We start from the raw sequence: 21,737 nt of genomic DNA, 5'->3' as shown, positions 1-21,737 counted from the left end.
CTCACATCCGTATCTTTAGTGGAACTATTTTTGAACGTATGACATCATTCGTTCTTAAGATGAACAATATAAGAAACGTATATTGTTGTATGACGAGAAATAACAAACGGTTTATGTTCTTGGCAGATTTAAATGGAATGCAGACAACCAATTGGTTAAAAATTGTTAATGGTATGTAAAATGCCAAAACAAAAAATCCACCACTGCACACGATTGTATATAGAGAGGGCAGGTACAGTATAAATAACTCTAATTCACTGTGAATTCCAAGATGAGATTTAATTTTTCGCGTTTAGTTTGGTTTGGTTTTGTAATGTTAAACATATTACAACTGTAGGATTTATTTCCAGTATATACATCTAGGAACAGTTGCTAAATTTTCAGACGGATATCTCAATTTTGATTTATTGTTATTACTTTTGTTATAATAAAATTTTATACTGCCCATTCACACGTAACCTATCATCAGAGAAAATAAATAGTAAACATAAGGTATTCAACGAGACATCAAACAAACGAAATATGTAAAAAAAAAAATGTTGGTGCACACATTCATAATTTAAAAAGATAAATGTGGCTATAGTTAGTCATATCTTGTAAAGACCTAAGACTTTCAGATAGTTCATGATTTTGTATATGTTTACAGTCTCATCTCCGATAGATGCTATACTGCTATGGGAGCTATCTCTGGTAAGTTTTAGATCCATATAATCCAATAATACTGCTATAGGAGCTATCTGTTGTAGGTTTTATATAAATACAATCCAATTATACTGCTATAGGAGCTATCTGTTGTAGGTGTTAGATCAATACAATACAATAATACTGCTATAGGAGCTATCTGTTGTAGGTTTTAGATCAATATAATCCAATTATACTGCTATAGGAGCTATCTGTTGTAGGTGTTAGATCAATACAATACAATTATACTGCTATAGGAGCTATCTGTTGTAGGTTTTAGATAAATATAATCCAATTATACTGCTATATGAGCTATCTGTTGTAGGTTTTAGATCAATATAATCCAATAATACTGTATAGGAGCTATCTGTTGTAGGTTTTAGATAAATACAATCCAATAATACTGCTATAGGAGCTATCTGTTGTAGGTTTTAGATAAATATAATCCAATTATACTGTATAGGAGCTATCTGTTGTAGGTTTTAGATAAATATAATCCAATAATACTGCTATAGGAGCTATCTGTTGTAGGGTTTATATCAATACAATCCAATTATACTGTATAGGAGCTATCTGTTGTAGGTTTTAGATCCATATAATCCAATAAGACTGTATAGGAGCTATCTGTTGTAGGTTTTAGATCAATACAATCCAATTATACTGTATAGGAGATATCTGTTGTAGGTTTTATATAAATACAATTTCCAAAAATACTGCTATAGGAGCTATCTGTTGTAGGTTTTAGATCAATATAATCCAATTATACTGCTATAGGAGCTATCTGTTGTAGGTTTTAGATCAATACAATCCAATAATACTGCTATGGGAGCTATCTGTTGTAGGGTTTATATCAATACAATCCAATAATACTGTATAGGAGCTATCTGTTGTAGGTTTTATATCAATACAATCCAATTATACTGTATAGGAGCTATCTGTTGTAGGTTTTAGATCCATATAATCCAATAAGACTGTATAGGAGCTATCTGTTGTAGGTTTTAGATCAATATAATCCAATTATACTGTATAGGAGCTATCTGTTGTAGGTGTTAGATCAAAACAATCCAATAATACTGTATAGGAGCTATCTGTTGTAGGTTTTAGATCAAAACAATCCAATAATACTGCTATGGGAGCTATCTCTGGTAAGTTTTAGATCCATATAATCCATTTATACTGTATAGGAGCTATCTGTTGTAGGTTTTATATAAATACAATCCAATTATACTGTATAGGAGCTATCTGTTGTAGGGTTTAGATCAATACAATACAATTATACTGCTATAGGAGCTATCTGTTGTAGGTTTTAGATAAATATAATCCAATTATACTGCTATATGAGCTATCTGTTGTAGGTTTTATATAAATACAATCCAATAATACTGCTATAGGAGCTATCTGTTGTAGGTTTTAGATAAATATAATCCAATTATACTGTATAGGAGCTATCTGTTGTAGGGTTTATATCAATACAATCCAATTATACTGTATAGGAGCTATCTGTTGTAGGTTTTAGATCCATATAATCCAATAAGACTGTATAGGAGCTATCTGTTGTAGGTTTTAGATCAATACAATCCAATTATACTGTATAGGAGATATCTGTTGTAGGTTTTATATAAATACAATCCAATAATACTGCTATAGGAGCTATCTGTTGTAGGTTTTAGATCAATATAATCCAATTATACTGCTATAGGAGCTATCTGTTGTAGGTTTTAGATCAATACAATCCAATTATACTGCTATAGGAGCTATCTGTTGTAGGTTTTATATAAATACAATCCAATAATACTGCTATAGGAGCTATCTGTTGTAGGTTTTAGATCCATATAATCCAATAAGACTGTATAGGAGCTATCTGTTGTAGGTTTTAGATCAATATAATCCAATTATACTGTATAGGAGCTATCTGTTGTAGGTGTTAGATCAATACAATCCAATTATACTGTATAGGAGCTATCTGTTGTAGGTTTTAGATCCATATAATCCAATAAGACTGTATAGGAGCTATCTGTTGTAGGTGTTAGATCAATACAATATAATTATACTGCTATAGGAGCTATCTGTTGTAGGTTTTAGATCAAAACAATCCAATAATACTGTATAGGAGCTATCTGTTGTAGGTTTAAGATCCATATAATCCATTTATACTGTATAGGAGCTATCTGTTGTAGGTTTTAGATCAATATAATCCAATTATACTGCTATAGGAGCTATCTGTTGTAGGTTCTAGATCAATATAATCCAATTATACTGCTATAGGAGCTATCTGTTGTAGGTTTTAGATCAAAACAATCCAATAATACTGCTATAGGAGCTATCTGTTGTAGGTTTTAGATCAAAACAATCCAATAATACTGTATAGGAGCTATCTGTTGTAGGTTTTAGATCAATATAATCCAATTATACTGCTATAGGAGCTATCTGTTGTAGGTTTTAGATCAATACAATCCAATTATACTGTATAGGAGCTATCTGTTATAGATTTTAGATAAATACAATCCAATTATACTGTATAGGAGCTATCTGTTGTAGGTTTTAGATCAATACAATCCAATAATACTGTATAGGAGCTATCTGTTGTAGGTTTTAGATCAATACAATACAATTATACTGCTATGGGAGCTATCTGTTGTAGGTTTTAGATCAATACAATCCAATAATACTGCTATGGGAGCTATCTGTTGTAGGGTTTAGATCAATACAATCCAATTATACTGCTATGGGAGCTATCTGTTGTAGGTTTTAGATCAATATAATCCAATGATACTGTATAGGAGCTATCTGTTGTAGGTTTTAGATCAATACAATCCAATAATACTGCTATAGGAGCTATCTGTTATAGATTTTAGATAAATACAATCCAATAATACTGTATAGGAGCTATCTGTTGTAGGTTTTAGATCAATACAATACAATTATACTGCTATGGGAGCTATCTGTTGTAGGTTTTAGATCAATACAATCCAATAATACTGCTATAGGAGCTATCTATTGTAGGGTTTATATCAATACAATCCAATTATACTGTATAGGAGCTATCTGTTGTATGTTTTAGATCCATATAATCCAATAAGACTGTATAGGAGCTATCTGTTGTAGGTTTTAGATCAATACAATCCAATTATACTGTATAGGAGCTATCTATTGTAGGTTCTAGATCCATATAATCCAATTATACTGTATAGGAGATATCTGTTGTAGGTTCTAGATCCATATAATCCATTTATACTGCTATAGGAGATATCTGTTGTAGGTTCTAGATCCATATAATCCATTTATACTGCTATGGGAGCTATCTGTTGTAGGTTTTAGATCAATCCAATCCAATAATACTGCTATAGGAGCTATCTGTTGTAGGGTTTAGATCAATACAATCCAATAATACTGCTATAGGAGCTATCTGATGTAGGGTTTAGGTCAATACAACTCAATAATATATGTTTAACGGTAAACGGTTCAGTGCATGCGATATTCTCTGTAATACCATGTAACTTATGTATTAACGATATTGTTATGTTTATGTCTGCCTCTATGATGAAGTCCGTAACGTCAGCAAACCAAGCCACTCTGTTTTTGAATCCGTTGAAAACAAAGCAGCTGTAGACATTATTTAAGTCTTACATGATAATATATTATCAATTAATCCATAATCATAAAATTCAGACGCTGGTAGATATAGCGACAAATGGATATATTTCATGAAAGAGAGTGGAAGCGGGAGAATGATATACACTCGGTGGTATATTGATATTAATATTGTTTACATGTTTCCTCTATAGGAAAGACTTACACACGCGTGAATCGAGCATGTTCTGATTAGCAGAGTCAATATTTCACCCTGTCTAGTTCTGTGACAACTGTTATCAAACATGATCAGCCCATCATATCCATGTTGGCAGAGTTTCTCACAAGCCTGGCATCTTCTCAAAAGTACAGGATGAATTATTTGCGTGGATGTAGGACAGTATCATTATAACATAACATCACGTGCTGAATTCAACTTATCATGTTTCCGCATTCGTTTACCAATAAAATATCGGACTTAAAATTTCTATCACCATAATACGATCAAGTTCGGCTCTAAATAGCTTCATTACTCAGTCTGTGTTTACCTTACACCTACACGCATAATTTGGGCGAAGATGCATGAAAAAAAATGTATGCTGTACATGTACATGAAGAATGCTTGGGATTCCTCATAGCTGAGCCTCCTTGAATGCTATCGAAGTGAGCAGTAGTGACTCTCCAGACTCATCAACTCCAGAAGGCACTTAATCAGTCTCCTTCATTGTAGTTACGTGGGCAGTGGTAGTCGGCCGTCAGACCAGGTAGATAACAAACCCTTACACATAACAGACGGTATGCTGGACTGTGTTCTCCACGGAAGTATTCTATCTATGAAAACTACAAGGTAATTTTATCTGATGCCGTTTTGGTTTATATTCTTTTTTCAGTCTGACTTGTAACCTATCGTTATTCTTTATGGTTGTTTAGATAGCTGTTCTGTTTATCTTTGGACCGCGTGAACAGGAAATTGGGTCGTTGTTTTAGTGTAATCATATAATCAGACATGTAGGTGATTTGTTTCTGTCCTATCATTTCCTAATTGACTTGTCAGCTATTTTCCTTATTTTTCTTTATTTGTTATCTAAATATCCTAGATTTAGTTCGCCAGGGAAAGGTAGTGAATTCATAGTGTAAAAATATTACCCAGCGACATTTTGTCGGCATAGTAAAAAGTGTCGACAATATTTCAAAGTATAATATTCAGTTGTATTACTGCAAATATAAAACTTGATTTCAGTTATCGTCAGCAGGTTTTAATTTATCCTATTGTTTATTTGCTCTATACAGTAGTGAGTAATAGGCATGTAGCAAACTATAGCAGATATAAGGTGTCTCCATGTAATAATACACGTTGGTTACTGGTATCTGTGTGGTGATATGGAAGACCTGGTTTGCGTGATTGGTATTGTGTAATGATATATATTTGTATCATTTATTTGCTAATTTGGGATTTAAGAGATAAAGACAAAACAATGTGAAGCGTATTGGTCACCACCTATTGTTTAAGGTGACCCCATTCCCTTGTATTGTGTTTCTTATTGCATATTTTTTGTGTGTTCTACATATGTTAATGTTGAGAAATGTCAAATAGATAAGAACACCTAATTATTTTTTGTGTTGTACATATGTTAAATATTGGTAAATGTTAAATAGATAATAATAACACCTATTGTTTTTCGTCTAGCATTATCTGTCGCCAATGTAATCTTGAAACAGAATATGTATGTTGAGATACAATAGGGTGTACACGTACACATGCGTTGTTAACTTTAACTTCATCATGTTTATCCAGACATTGCCTTACAATAGTTTACAGGGTTTCAAGAAAAGGTCAGTGATATTGTTTGTCAGCGTTGACAACTGTTGTTATAACCAGTGTATTTCTATCCTTGAACATAAAAAACAACAAAGTTTCGAGATATGTACAACATCCATCATGATACCATTAGAATAAAATCTACAATGTATTTCCTAGTGACGTGTTCGATTCTCCTTGATATAGCCAGCGGTCGATTTGTCACTACCCCGAATCTATTGAAATGTCAGGAGTTGTCTATGAAGCAGCAAATTTAACCCTTCCTGAATATATGGTTCTATTTTCTTTATCTAATTCAAATTTCTTAGGATTTTGTTTTCGATAGTTTTCCTTCCATTCATCGAAATTCAGTTCCAACTACGATAGCGATTCATATCATTATCTTGTTAACTATTACATTTGTTGTAAGGTGGCCAATGAACTACGAATGCGTTTAACCATGTCAATATCTCGTTAGCTATTACACGTATTGAGAGGTGGACAATGAACTACGATTGCGTTAGACCTTGTCAGTCTCTCGTTAGCTATTACACTTATAGGGAGGTTGACAATGAACTACGATTGCGTTAGACCTTGTCAGTCTCTCGTTAGCTATTACACTTATAGGGAGGTTGACAATGAACTACGATTGCGTTAGACCTTGTCAGTCTCTCGTTAGCTATTACACATTATATGAGTCGTTTCTCCTGATGGATCCTGACTTGTTTATCATTTACAAGGCATCAAGTATTTTTGCTAGTGATGTTGTTTCGTTTGTCAACATATGGCTATCGCTCTAACGATTTTGTTAACAATTCGGTATTCTCTTCTTGTAATCGAAATATATACAGTATTGACATTAACGTAAATGAGGTTAGTTATACATTCATAACGGCCCACCAACGTTTTAAAGGTCATAAGGGTAAAACGGGATGAGTAAAAATAATGAGCAGAGGAAATGACATCAAAACAACAAAACATGTGAAAATGTAAATATCTATTGGTACACCCAAGTTTAGCATGAAATCTAAAAAGTGGCTATGGTAACTCGAATATTGTGATAAAAACCAACAGCTTTTAGAAATTTTGTATATGCTAACAGATTTGAACCTTGAGACTTTTTATGATGTAAATGAAACATGAAACTTATAGGCTTTTGAGAAGATTTGTCAATTTTACTCGAGTGTTAACCCGTTATCGGTCAATCCTTCAGCACTTGATTTTAAAATAAACACTGGTATTCCTTCAAGATGTATCATATTTCGTCAGCGCTGAATAAGCGAACATAAAGCGTAGAATGTCTGAGAGAGAGAGAGAAGTTCACTGCTCAAATAATCTTTGATAATATTAAAGTTTACACACTCAATTTACCAAAATAACCGAATATATAGTGAGTAAGCTGTCTGAATTTGTCCAACCTTGTACAATTTCCTTTGCGATTGTCAGTGTTTTACAGACGGACGTATGTTTTCTGTTTAGCGGTTATCATTCGTCTAAATTTCTGCTTTTACAAATTTGTGTTATTGTTCTCTAAAACACGTATAGATCTAGTGGTAAATCTGCTTGAGTGTCATTTTTGACACCATTCTGATTCTTTTCTCAACTGTGTCTACAACTGGCGGTTACCTACAATCTTTCATGAACTTTATAGTAATTAAATTTCCATAGTTTTCTTTAACGTTGATTCCATTTCTACTATGTATCAATGACAGAAATATTTTACTTGAGAGACATCATGGCGTACACCAATTGTGGTACAGGACGCACTGATCAACACAGAAAACATATTTCTTCTAAATAACATGTTCGGTCTCGGTCTATATATCCTTAGCAGCAATGTGTCTCAACGTATTATGTAAGTGTCGATATATTGTGGCATATAATTTTTGATTTTACACAACCATTACAAGCATAGACAACAGTCATATCTATATTTCATTGTGGAGCTATAGATTATTTAATATAAATCCGTCCTCATCGACATCACATCAATGGCGATATGAATCGGTAAAAATGTCAGCTAGTGTTTAAAACAAGTCAGTCATTCTCTGTTGCAAAAAAAAAAATAAAGATTATCATTTCAATGTTGGAGAAATGGCACCCTTTTGTGTATATAGGTCAAGGTTATCTAAACCGTGGGTCACTTAGCATCGTGTATATTTCAACAATATGTTATGTCTTGCCTCTGCGCCTATGGAGATAAGCCAGTACCACTTTGCTTACCAGTGACGGCTCTATGTAAACAGACTCTCCAACAAATGACCAGTGTTGCCCTACAGCAGCCGGCAAGTGTTTATGTGATCCTTTGGGGTAGGGTACTGCTCAAGCCGGAAAAGTAATAAGTTACATTCCACGGAATTCATCATTTCACGGGTCGTCGGTATACCGTTGGTGTAACATTTGAAAGTCACTTTCCGCGAGTATAACGATGTATGACTCCTGTTACATTATCAGACGTGAAAGATTACAGAGAAGAGAACACCAATATGTATATGTTATGTATATGTTTTTTTCGAAGAGGCAATTAGCAGATATTTCAAGGCCAGTGCTCCCCAAGTAAAACCATAATGAAGGATAAACGGGTTCAAAAATTGTTAGCTGTTAAACTAGCTGCGTTGCACTAAGTATATGTTAAATATATACAGGTAACATGACATATTTCACTAGAAAGTATATATTGTGACACGGAGCGCTATGTCACGTAATTGGGATATGTCATATTGTCGGTTCGGTGTGTCACATGTGACAGGAGATTTCATGTGATGCCAGTTAAATCAGTTTGATATGTCATATAATTTGAATAAAATATTCTCCAGGAACGTCGATTAATTATGGTACACGTGTATTTCATGTGATTTGGTTGAGTATCTCATATAATTGGATATATATTCGGGCGTGGACCTGTATGAATTTTATGTTCTGATAGATTTGTGGGTTATCTTGAAAACTCATATCTTCTTAAATCATTGACAAGTGATTTTTTTTTCATTCATATATTTCAAATTGAATATATTTTCTCTAGACTTTGATATATTTACCATTACCAAAAATGAGTTAAGATATATAGAATGCGAATAATACGTTATATCGACATAAATATTAAAACCATAACTCGGACTCAAAATCGCTTAAACGAGGGCAGCATATACAAATATATAGTTCACAGAGACTTCTGAAAAAGTATAAGAATAGGACCAGGTGTGCCAGAAGAGTAAGCGACAACGACCACCATACAAATCTAGGTCAAATTCGGTTTAAGGTATGACGACGTGACAAGCAATGTGCTTTTAAAGTGTAGCGAAACGCAATATTTCATACAACACGGGTTGTATGCTATTTCACCTTATACTTTAAACAATATTTTAAAACACATTCAAACCTGCTTTAAATGACATTAATATAAAACAAAAATCTGTCTTTAAAGGTAAATTATTTCTATTTCCACTGTAGCACAAGTACTAGTAAACTGGCCTCTATATAAAGGCCGCTTTTCTCTGCTCCTAGATTGGCCACTAGACCCTAATGGGTTTTTTATGAATTGCCTAGCTAAATTCTAATACTAGATTATCTGCCCCTAGTTTGAAATTAGGGACCAAAATCATGAAGCTCAAATTCTGGAGACACTACTCTACTCCCTTCAATATCATTTATATACGGTTTTGACTGTATGCCAGTATGTACAAGTTCTTTATTTCTAGTTCCATTTTCTAAACAAATTATCAAAAACTACTGAGATTTATTTTATATATGCATGTGCTTTCCTTTTCGTCATCTAAGCGAGCATATTCTAAGCAATTATTTTTTGTATGAAAAGTATTTAATGCAGCGTGAGCTTTTTCATTGTAGACTCACTATGGGAGAAATCTCACGTAAGGATTTACAAAGTAGCTTCCGTCTCCGCCTCTCTTGTGTAAACTGTATAGCACTACTTGCCTAATTGATTTCAATCACCTGTTTTCAGAATACTGGTAAACTCCGCAGTGGCATTTTAATCTCCCTCCAGCATCATAGAAAGTGATTACCAGCCAGCCCGCCTAGTTTCAGTTGCCCCGTCCTAGGTGTATATATAGATCGGGCCTACGCTATGGCACTCTTCAGATCAGAGCTACACGTGCCGGTGAAGAGGGACGATATGACGTTCCAGGACAGGCAAGTCAAGTCTTGGGAAGATATGGAAGTCAGGATGGAAAAGCGTAGGAAGGAATGGGATAGTGAGTTCGAGAGTATGAAGAACGAATTCTTTAAGCTGAAGCCTACAGAAAAAAGTGGCAGTTGTAATGCAGTAGATACGTTAGATAATCTAAAGACTATTTTTGTAAACGACTTACACGGTGGTCAGAAATTCAAAGTACGCTTTGACGTCAGCGAATTTAGACCAGAGGAAATACAGGTTCGCGTGCAAGATAATAAAATAGCTGTTTCGGCGAAGCACGAGGAGAAGTCTACATCATCTTCTGTGAGTAAGGAGTACAGCCGGCAGGTTGATATACCGAGTAACGTGGACCAAGATAAACTCCAGTGTATTCTCAGTAAAGACGGGATACTTTCCATCGAAGGGCCAGTTCGTGGACAGATTTTAGGAAAGGAAACTGTTTTGCCTATTCAACACGCAGTATCAACCGGTAGTCCAACAACAAACGGAACAAACGGGATGTCTTGTACCCCGTCTCCTAACAACCAGATCGCCATAGCTCGGCCGCTAGAGGTCAGCACGAATACGGTAAAGAACCCTATAATTACCGAACCGGACGGAACACGTAAACTCCGCTTAAGTGTTGATGTGGGTGAATTTAAACCGGAGGAAATTGTAGTGAAAACAGACAAAAAGAAGTTAATTGTACATGCAGAACACGAAGAAAAATTAACAGGTAGAACAATGCATAAAGAATTCAATAAGGAGTATGAACTACCTGACAGTGTTGATCAAACCGCCATTTCGGCCTACATTGGAGAAGAGGGTAAACTATATATTGAAGCACCCCTGAAACAAGTGGCGCAAAAACGGTACTCAATCACACAGAGTCACGACGTCCGTAAAGTGGTGGTCACTAAGGAGTCCCAGGTGACCGTCACGGATAACCAAAATAGGCCTTTGGTCACCATCAACGTCCATCGCCGTTAGACGTTACCTTTCGGTGTCCTTCTGGAGGGAGTCAGTTTATTTAACTATGTATTGCTACTGGGGCCATCTTGTGTCTTGTTTGAACTGGAGGACGTTTATTTCGAGTGATAAGTGAGTTAAATTGATACATAGAGCAGAATGAAACGTTATCATGAAAGAAGATTATTTCGGCATTATGTACTGGAGGTTTTAATACGTGAAATTTCCTGGGATTTGCTGTATATCTCGCGAGTGAAAATAAGGGATTTAAAGTTCTCTGTTTTAATTTAAATCGATTTCGGATGTCGACTAAATCCTTTTAAATTATATAATTTAACTCGGATGTGACGATATCAAAAGTGATTGTAATCCATAGCAAATTGGAGGTGATTTATATCAGAGTTACGAAATATGTTCAACTTAAACAAGGTAATGCCTATATAGTTTTCCAGTAGGAGCATGTCGTTTCTTATTACTTCATTAGTATACGAAAGGGCTTTCAATCCAATTGTTATGCATGCACAAATGTGAAAACACCAAGAAGACAATTCCATATATGTAATTGTCAAACTTTTAATATATCACCAACGAAACATGTCAATTATAGATATCTTGCATTACAACAAGCATCAATGTTAAAATCTTGTAAAAATGTATATTTTTCTGTAGCAGTACAGTAGTTTGTTGTGTTCAGTACGTGAGTATAGGTTTCAATTGTTTCACACATATACATACACATATGATGCTTCAAATAACATCAACATACAGTGTGGAAGTGCACTAGTTTTAACATTTGGATAGGAATGTATATCAATCTTGTTGAGGTTATGATTTCAAGAATAAATGATGAATAACACTTTCGTTCTAAATATCTGAAGACTTTCGACACAGGTCATACCTAGGAATGTTTGCCCTTCCTTAATAACCAATGTTTCCAACAGTCTGGTACCTAAAGTAGCTAGATATCCACACCATGTAAACGATATCTTCTCCTCGTGAAGCTGGCGAGATATCAGATTATGGTTTTCGTTAGAACGTAGATATGCTTCTCGTTATCTATATCGAACAGGATGCAACATACAATCTACGTCTCTGGTAGAAACTAAACCTGGGATTAAGCACATTATTCCTTAAATAATATCAAGTTGAGTTGAATATTCGACTTTTAAGTAAATTAATTACAATGCGTGGTTGATTAACGTTTTTCAAAACGTATTAACCTTCACGACTTATCAAAAATATAGAACGATCAAAACATTTCAGCAAATTAGAATAAAGAATTTTTAAACATAAAAAGAATTCGTGAAAAATTGTATGATTTAAAATTGAAATTATTTTGGAACTGATCATGATTAGTATTCGAAGTAACAATACGAAAGTATTTGGTTTTTAACTTTATGAAATATATATTGAAAATTTACGGTTTAGATTCGATACATTCTAGACACAAGTTTTGTTTCTCATGCACTTAACTCGCTGTAAGGTCAGGTGGAACATGGAATGGTTATCACTATCCTATGCCTGACTTCCTTTACACACAGGCTTGAAATGCCAGAGTGTACATAATATCTGTTTATACCACCTTAACATGAAACAGACCGCGTCTGAGATGCTTCTGCTAAAGTTAATACGTAACACCTGGGTACTCCGACATTTCTGGTCTGAGATCAGTTCTAGTTATCTCATAATCTCTACCACCAGGGGTCATATAGGGGCCCGTCTTTATATCCCATAACTGATTACAAAGGGAACTGATTTACGAGGATCAATATCATTTTATGATCAAGAGAAGCTGATTGATGCTCTGTATATAAAAGACGTAATTATAAGGAATTTTGATTGTAGCATTAAGTCATTGAAACTTATGATATAAACCTTTTTTTTTTTACAAATACCTGAGATCTGAATGTAGTACCTATCCAAAGTCTACCATTCTAAATGAGCTCATCTCTGGTACTGTGTCTTTGAGAATCGAGATCTATCTCACCATCTGCCAGATTGTTGATCTCAGCTTTCAACTTTAATCATGGCAACACTTACTTCTTGACATAATGGAGTGGATTTGTTTTGGTATAAGACAAGTTTTTATCTGCTAGGCCAATATCTTTAAAGTATGGTTTACTTACAGTGGTGAGTTGGGTAACATTTTGGCAAATACAAGAGGTTGGAATAAGATAATGAAATAACAATACAATGGCAACGTACCCTTAACCATCGGATATGATATGTTTGTTTGAACTCAATGAATATATACACGTTTCTAAAATATGAATCGAATAGAAAAAGAAAAAAGGAAGAAATCTTACTATGCTTCGGAATTCATAACTAGACTGATAGCTTTAGCTTGGCGTTGAATGAAATACAATATGCACGTGAATTTCATACGCTCGTGCTGGCTATATAGACGTGTGAGTGGTTGGGTTGGTCACGATTCTCGAGTTACATTGGCCTAGAAGCTTAATTGATGGGAATGCTTTACAAATAGTTGGAATATTTTCTTCAAATACGTCTGGATCTTATTCAGTGCCTCCCTTCTTCATAAAGGAGATAATATAATTACAAATCCGTTGCCATGGTATCTTTGGCGGAGCCTTTTCATAACGCTGATTTTATCTTCTCAAAAACAAGTTTCAAACTGATCACGATATTCTGTAATGAAATTAAAAAAGTGCCAAATAAGAATGTACTTTTCTAATACTGTGAATGATAAATGTCGGATGTATCGATATACAAGAACTAACTTAGCTAGTTGTGATACAGAAAATAGAAGCAGTTGATCACCATTAGATCATGACGGCTGTCATCAACACAAAATAAACATTAATTTACCTAGCCTTCAACTGACCTTGGTATATCTCGATTTCATGTGTTCGGCAGGAACATTTACACTTTCTGGTGGTTTTGATGAGGTTATTTGAAGTTCGATTGTGTAGATTGTGAGACACATGTGTATTCCTTTGACTGTGTACGTGTGCGTAATGTGTAAATATTGCCAAACTCATTTGTATGCATGGCCAGGACTCGTATGCAATATAGGTGATACCCGGATGTAACTTATTTGTGGTTGTATCCATAGTGACATATACAGTGGAACCTCGTTAGTCCGGAATCGATTAATAGTTATATTATCCAGACAGCTTCCAAATATAATCTTTATCAACACAATTTTGTTATAATAATATTGGAACTCCAAACCTTGTATTGGAATACACTCGGTCTTGACTAGCGAGGTTTCTCAGTAAAAAGAGTATTTACATGTATATTATTTGAATTTAATTTAAAAATTAAACCTGTTGTAGATATTAGTTAAGTATTTGAGTATATACTTTAGTCTATTTATATTGTATCAAGTAATTATAATTAAAGATAATATATTGTTTTTGTTAGTACCTGATATATTTTAATCATCCAATAGTTGTTGTAATTAATGTTAAATAATTGTCGTGACAAAATTTCCTTTCGTCTTCGAGTCGAATTTAAGCCCAGTTTGATAATTCATCATGTGAAGCATGACGTCACACACTAATATTATGACGTGTCAATGTTTAAATGTTGGTAATATAAATCAAATTAAACTTCCGGGAACTGAGATACTTAACTATTAAGCGTATCTCATCCATCACATTAAAATACCTTGTGTTCTAAGTTATTGGAACTAATTGTATTTATTTTGATTAGATTTTATTAATAATTTTGTTGTTCAAATGTGGCTCGAAAGGGGGATCTTTGAAAAGTTAACATATGGGGTTTTATTCCATAAAATGCATGTATGCAATGCATTGAAGTGATTCGAAAAAAGAAAATGCTGTGGTTTTCGTCCTAAAGGAGAACAGTATATGAAAGAAAGTCGGATTCAGAATGGAGTGCGGAAAAGACACTCCTGTATTTTATTTATTTTCGTCGTGTTTGTTCTTTAGTTTGTAAATAATTAGCTTAATGGTATCATATAAGTTTAACCATCCCCCTTTCGACGCCTGCATGTTGCCATAGTTATGTCGAAGTTCCTGGTATAGCTCACAGGCCGGCTGTGATTTATAATGTACATTGATATGATCGTTACCTATATGTATAGTGCTTTACGAGACATCACATCAATGCCCGAATGCTGCTATGGAGATAGTCTGAAGATTGTAAAAATGTCATTAAAACGCTTGTTGAAATTCATAACTGAGAAATTAAAATAAGTTAAAGACATTGTTTTTCATTGTTATTCCTTTTGCTTGGTCATATTTGGTGCCAACACTGATATTAAAATGTATGCTATGTTTGTGGACGTTTGTACAAATATATGTGTCATGTGAATAACATCAAGGTTATAGTGGAAACGTCAACTAGTTATTCCACATAATCAATATTAAATTCTTCTTAATGAAAAAAAGGATTTAGGGGTAATAGGTTTTTTTATTATCTCTGAACCAAACCCGGATGTTATGACGTCATGATGATACAGTGACAACGTTAAATTACAAGCCAATAAAAACGCGACAAATCATAGCATATTACTGTATATATCAACTAAGAAGCCGCTAATAAACTGGAAAAGGCTTATTATATTAGAGGAGTAGTTGTGATTACTGACTGATCATTCAGATTTATCATTTAACTAACCGTAAATACATTAAGTAGGTTTTAAATGACTATCAATATGTCGATATCTAGATAAATAACTCTTAAGCACATTCACCCTTAAATACACAATTAACCTCTTCCAATTCATAGGTAGGAATAGTTCATTAAGAAAGTCAAGAGGTAAATGAGTTAATTACTGCTGACTTTCAACTTTTAAATTAAGCTATCAAGTATGCTAGTCAACTGTTTTAAAATAAGAAGTGAACATTAGAAGTAAATTAAATCAGTTGATTAAAACCCTTGAACTGAAAAGTGTATGTCTTTGGCCTATAGGAAGCAGTGCGAATTTTCGCCCTCATAATTTGGCCAAACATGAAGCAGGACGGCATTTTGCCCTATCAGTCCGCCGTTACTACTTGTTTTTATTTTGGATTGTCAAACCATCAGTCTGATAAAAACTTGGTCCATCAAAGTTTTGTGAACATTGCTAGGATAGATTATGTTTTGGTGTACGGATATGTTATTACCTATCAATATTACATGTAAATACAATCGTTTGAACTTTGGCTTGTTACGTACTATCGGGTAGTCGTATACAACTATTTAAAAGGTCGACCCCATTTCAAGGTGAAAGAATGAAGTCTACGAACAAATGCGTTAATAACAACACGTGATCGTCTACATATACGGAGGTGGAAGCATTCTCTGCAGAGGTTGCATGCATCTTTTCTGCAGCATTTTGATACCTGGGATTAAATGCATGTAAATAATATCCACTATCAAAGACGTTAGTATCTGCGGCTTCCTGGAGTTTTGAGATAACATCTGCTGCTGTCTACTCGCACAACGTTCACATGCTACGGTATCTGTTATACTTGTACATTGCTATTGAATCCTGAAATAAAAGAAGAATACAACTTTGAAATATCGTCTCAAAGAGGAAAATCAAGATTCACATAAACCATTCGAGAATGTGTACTGCATCCGGAGTGTAATAACTTTCCAGCCAGCAGGCGTTCAGTCTTGGAGAAAATGTATTAAATTCACCAATATAAGCAGTTCGATGAAGAAAACAAAATGGCTTTTAAAAATTCATAAACAATATTTACCTGTTATTCAGTGAATAGCTTAGAATTTTTTTCCAGCATAGAAAATGATGTCTGTTCTGCTATAAGAAGGAAGCATGTTTAAAATTCAACAGGAGTCCATTCAGTAACTAAATAATTATATCCTTCCGGAAGCATGTTCAATACTGTTATTGTGACAAATGTACTGTCCCTGTCTATTTACCCCAAATTAGACAGGATTGCGCATATTAAACAGTACTTTACGATTATACGGTTTTCTGTTATTGTCTTGTTTATTTGTTTGGGGAAATGCATCTGGCACAGTGTTATTTGATATGTTTTATCAAATGGATGTATGGAAAAGAGGAATAATAAGTTTGCAACACGTATTTTTATTCCGCAAATAAAATTTGTTAAAATTAGATTTCCATTCGTCATTCACAAACACGTAATAACTCGAAGGATTTTGTTTTGTATTTTTTAAAGTATTATCCACAGCTTATGCCATTTAAGGATGTCTTCTCCTGTATGCGAGATGCAAGATTGTGGATGGCGTGTTTATTTTGGGAAGCTAAGGTTGTGATAACGCGAGGCTGATGTTGACATTATAGTGCTACCTCACTGAAGCAAACTGCCTACAATTTAGCGGCACTAGAAGCTGTTTTTCACATATCGTTTCGCTGAAACATTCTTGTACATTTAGATGGTGTATAGAAAAACAAACTGGTTAATTATCCTTAAATGTGGACTCACATGATTAAGGGTTCCGGTACTAACATTCTTACCACGCCATTACGGTTTGTTTATCAAAATTTAGAAACATTTACTGCATGAACGTCCGAACACTATAGCAAACAAGACAAACAGACACGAAAATTGCTAAACAGGATGTGAATTTTCTGAAGGCCATAGGTTTAAGACGATAAAAAGGACTACACTAGTTCTAGACTCAACCATCTAAAACACTTCTGATAAGCAAACCTAGACAGGATTGATAGGATACACCTGTTAGGCACTACCGCCATTAGTTTGTCCGTCAAAGGTATGTTTTTTCTAGGAATAATTGGTCATTAGTTTGTATACCCGCACGTTTTAGGCTGAACATGTACTTTTTCAGTGCATATCCTCAACGGTTAAAAATATCTTATTTAACAAACAAGCGTTAAATTGTTATATGTGCATTTCCTTATGTTAAAATCTGCATGTTTTAATTAAATACGTTCTTTATTTTCATCCAATTCCTTGTATGTTCATATAACATCTTTAAATCAAATTCCTTTCTATGATTGATTTGCAACCAATCTGACACAAAGAACAATTGGTTTAGTTTGGTTTGGTTTATTTTGTTTAACGTCCTATTAACAGCTAAGGTCATAGTCGTGACGATGATCAAAACGACGTCATAGTAACGCAATTGTTCGCAATCTAGTGTTATATATATATTATATGTTATATTATATATATCGGTACATTAGTAAATCGGCAAAAGTTCCGGCCTATCACAAGGAAACACGAACACGAACATACCGCAGCCTTCCAAAACACACATACGCACTCACCACACGCATGCATGTCGCACACACGGGAGGCCGTCCTTAAATGACCTTAGCTGTTAATAGGACGTTAAACAAAATAAACCAAACCAAACCAAATATGTTTAGTATTATATGTCGATAAACATCCGACCTGTAAGGACCTTCGTATAATTATGGTGTTCAGTTACGGTTTGGTTTATTATTGTTTAACATCCTATCAAAAACTAAGGTCATTTATGCGTGCGACATACATGCTTGTGGTGAGTGCAAATATGTGTTTTGGCTGTGATATGTTCGTGTTAAGTATCCTTGTGGTAGTCCGGAACTTTTGCCGATGTATAGTGCTATCTCACTGAAGCATACAGCCAAGGACACCCAGGAAGACATTCCACCCGGTCACATTATACTGACAACGGGGGAACCAGTCGTCCCACTCCTATATATGCTGAGCGCTAGGCAGGAGTTTGGTTACCTCACATATATAAACATATAAACATGTGAAGCGAAAACTGAATTTTCCTTCCAGTGCTGTAGACTTCTTTCCCGCGGAAACATTCCTGTCTCGTCACTGTCAACTTCTACAATTTGATTTAATTTTCGTTTACTTATCTGTTAGTTCACACTGATTCTGTAGTCCATAGTTTGCTAGTGTTTACAATAAGTCCATCATTTACCACAGACACAAACAGTGTAGCTGAGTTTTAAATTTTGATTATTCATTAAATCAAAGTTAATGGTATATCATATCGGTTATTATGTCGAAAGGATGGTTTCCAGGTGCGCTAAGGAATAAAAAGGTTTGGTTCGTTTGATCGTGTTGGACAACGTAAAATATCGAAAAATATGATTAAAATCCAATTTAACTTATTTACATGTAACAGGATAATATCCCATTAAACTTTACTTAGTTTACCAGTCGTCATACGTGTAAGATTCGTCTCAAAATATCACAGCATTCTTCTCGGTGACGTCATCGTTATGATACAAGATTAAAGTGCTACAGTTGTACTATCGCCAGCAAGAGATGTATAGAATGTTGACTATGTGTTGTGCATGAAAACAGCATTATTGGGCTGGTATAAATCTCTGGGAGTGCCAAATTCCATCTAATAGTTTAGCCATACACATTGGAAAAAGGCTTAAAATATTGTACGCCAATGATGATAAGGGATGTCTACGATAGGTAAAGATAATCAGTTACTCCCTTCCGTTGCAATTCACTCATTCTTCACGAGCACACGTGCATTCTTCACGAGCACACATGCATTCGCCACGGTTCTAGGTCGGTCTGAATGATACTCTCCCGCAGTTAGATAGCAGAGGGAGTTAGTTTAGTGAGGCTATGTATTAACAAGGTGATTGATACTACAGACAATGTGCGAGAGATTAATCAACTAATTAACCTTACCGACAAAAGTCACGTGCATCCCCGATATACACGTGAAATGTGCGTTGTGTACTTTACCATAATGATGTTGTTTTCCTCCACATAGTAAACATTTAAACCAGCCATTCAGTGGAAATTCTTCATGAAACCCCATGAAATCACTACGGGTAACTATATATAACAAAATTAAACCGGCCAATTAGCATGGATTTCTAAATATAACACAATTAAACCAGCCAATCAATTCGGTTAGAGCATATATCACAATTTAAACAGCCAATCAGTACTGATTTGTACATGTATATACATATGTAGCATTCATAACCAGCCAATCAGTACGGGTTAAAACTTATAGCACAATTAAATTTGTCTCATAACTGTCGGTCTGTACCATAGTATATGACTTCATATAGGCCACACTTGTCAACTTAAATTATATCTAAATCTGATTAATATTTTTAAATTCATTTTCGAATATATTGTTTGTTTGTTGTTTCGTTTTATGACCATGTTGCTCACAATTTGTTGGTCTTTATGACTTTTAAAGAGTTGATGGACCGTTAGGAATTAATACCAGCAAATCAGTACGGGTTAAGTACAAATAGCACAATTAAGCCAGTCAATTAGTAAGAGTTAGAACATATAGCACAATTACACTAGTCAATCCGTACGGGTTAGTACAAATATCACAATTACACTAGTCAATCAGTACGGGTAAGTACATAGAGCACAATTAAACCAGTCAATCCGTACGGGTTAGTACAAATATCACAATTACACTAGTCAATCAGTACGGGTAAGTACATAGAGCACAATTAAACCAGTCGATCAGCACGGGTTAGTACATATAGCACAAATAAACCAGTCGATCAGTACGGGTTATATTAGTACATATAGCACAATTACACAAGTCAACCATTGCGAAACGTTTCAAATTTCCGGAAATTAACTACTTCTCGTTTCATTTTCATAACTGGAAAAATATTCTCCTACATAATAAATGCATATTCTAAGACATGTTAGATCAAATCTGAAATCCTAAAAGAGTATGTTGGCACCTTTCACTTTTTTATCGCCTGAAATTCCTGGTGTAATTCTGATTGACATAAACAACAACATGAACGCGCCTAAAATAACTGTATTCCAACATCGGCAGTTAGGCAGCTATAAGCACCATTCCACAACACCTTTGAATCTTAATATATCGACGGACCATCTGTCTCAACCGCGTTAGAAGAAAGTACTTTTTATATGACAGAAGAAACTTGGAATTTCTTAATTAAAGATATGTCGTGTCCAAAGTCTGCGTTACAAACTTCTGTAACATGCTTTTCTGAACACAATTATGCTGCCGTGTAGCTATCCGTCTTTGATTTCGGGCCAACCTACGTATTTCTAAATATCGATAGCGGAAATAAAAACTTTAAATAAATCAAAACGCAAGATCCTAATACAGGTGAAAGTTGCAGGTAACCTTAATATAGCGGTGGGTTGTTGGTAACCTTAAAATAGCTGGAGGTTGTAGGTAACCTTAATATAGCGGTATATTTTAGGTAACCTTCATATAGCGGTAGATTTTAGGAAACCCTAATATAGGGGTAGCTAGGTTGTAGGTAACCTTAACATAGCGGTAGATTTTAGGAAACCTTAATATAGGGGTAGCTAGGTTGTTGGAAACCTTAATATAGCGGTAGTTTTTAGGTAACCTTAACCTTAATATAGCGGTAGGTTGTAGGTAACCTTAAAATAGCTGGAGGTTGTAGGTAACCTTAATATAACGGTAGAGTTTAGGTAACCTTAATATAACGGTAGAGTTTAGGTAACCTTAATATAACGGTAGATTGTAGGTAACCTTAACCTTAATATAGCGGTAGGTTGTAGGTAACCTTAACTTTAATATAGAGTTAGGTTGTTGGTAACTTTAATATAGCGGTAGGTTGTAGGTAACCTTAATATAGCGGTAGAGTTTAGGTAACCTTAACATAGCGGTAGGTTGTACATGTAGGTAACCTTAATAATGGTTCTAGGT

At 34.6% G+C, this 21,737-nt stretch overlaps 1 protein-coding gene across 1 annotated transcript; it reads left to right on the top strand.

Moving 5' to 3' along the window:
• The first annotated feature begins 4,893 nt into the window (after nt 1–4,893).
• LOC117335453 (major egg antigen-like) lies at nt 4,894–15,344 on the top strand. The gene is made up of 2 exons (XM_033895458.1): nt 4,894–5,098; nt 10,011–15,344. The coding sequence occupies exon 2, from the start codon at nt 10,134–10,136 to the stop codon at nt 11,169–11,171; it is 1,038 nt and encodes a 345-aa protein (XP_033751349.1). The 5' UTR covers nt 4,894–5,098; nt 10,011–10,133; the 3' UTR covers nt 11,172–15,344.
• The last annotated feature ends 6,393 nt before the right edge of the window (nt 15,345–21,737 follow it).

The sequence above is a fragment of the Pecten maximus genome, chromosome 10 (assembly GCF_902652985.1).
Source record: "Pecten maximus chromosome 10, xPecMax1.1, whole genome shotgun sequence".
NCBI lineage: Eukaryota > Metazoa > Mollusca > Bivalvia > Pectinida > Pectinidae > Pecten > Pecten maximus.
The sequence above is the reverse complement of the archived record's forward strand: the minus strand, read 5'-3'. Positions and strand labels throughout refer to the sequence as shown.

Coding starts and splice junctions, on each gene's coding strand:
- LOC117335453 (XM_033895458.1), top strand. CDS start 10,134: ATGGCACTCTTCAGATCAGAGCTACACGTGCCGGTGAAGAGGGACGAT.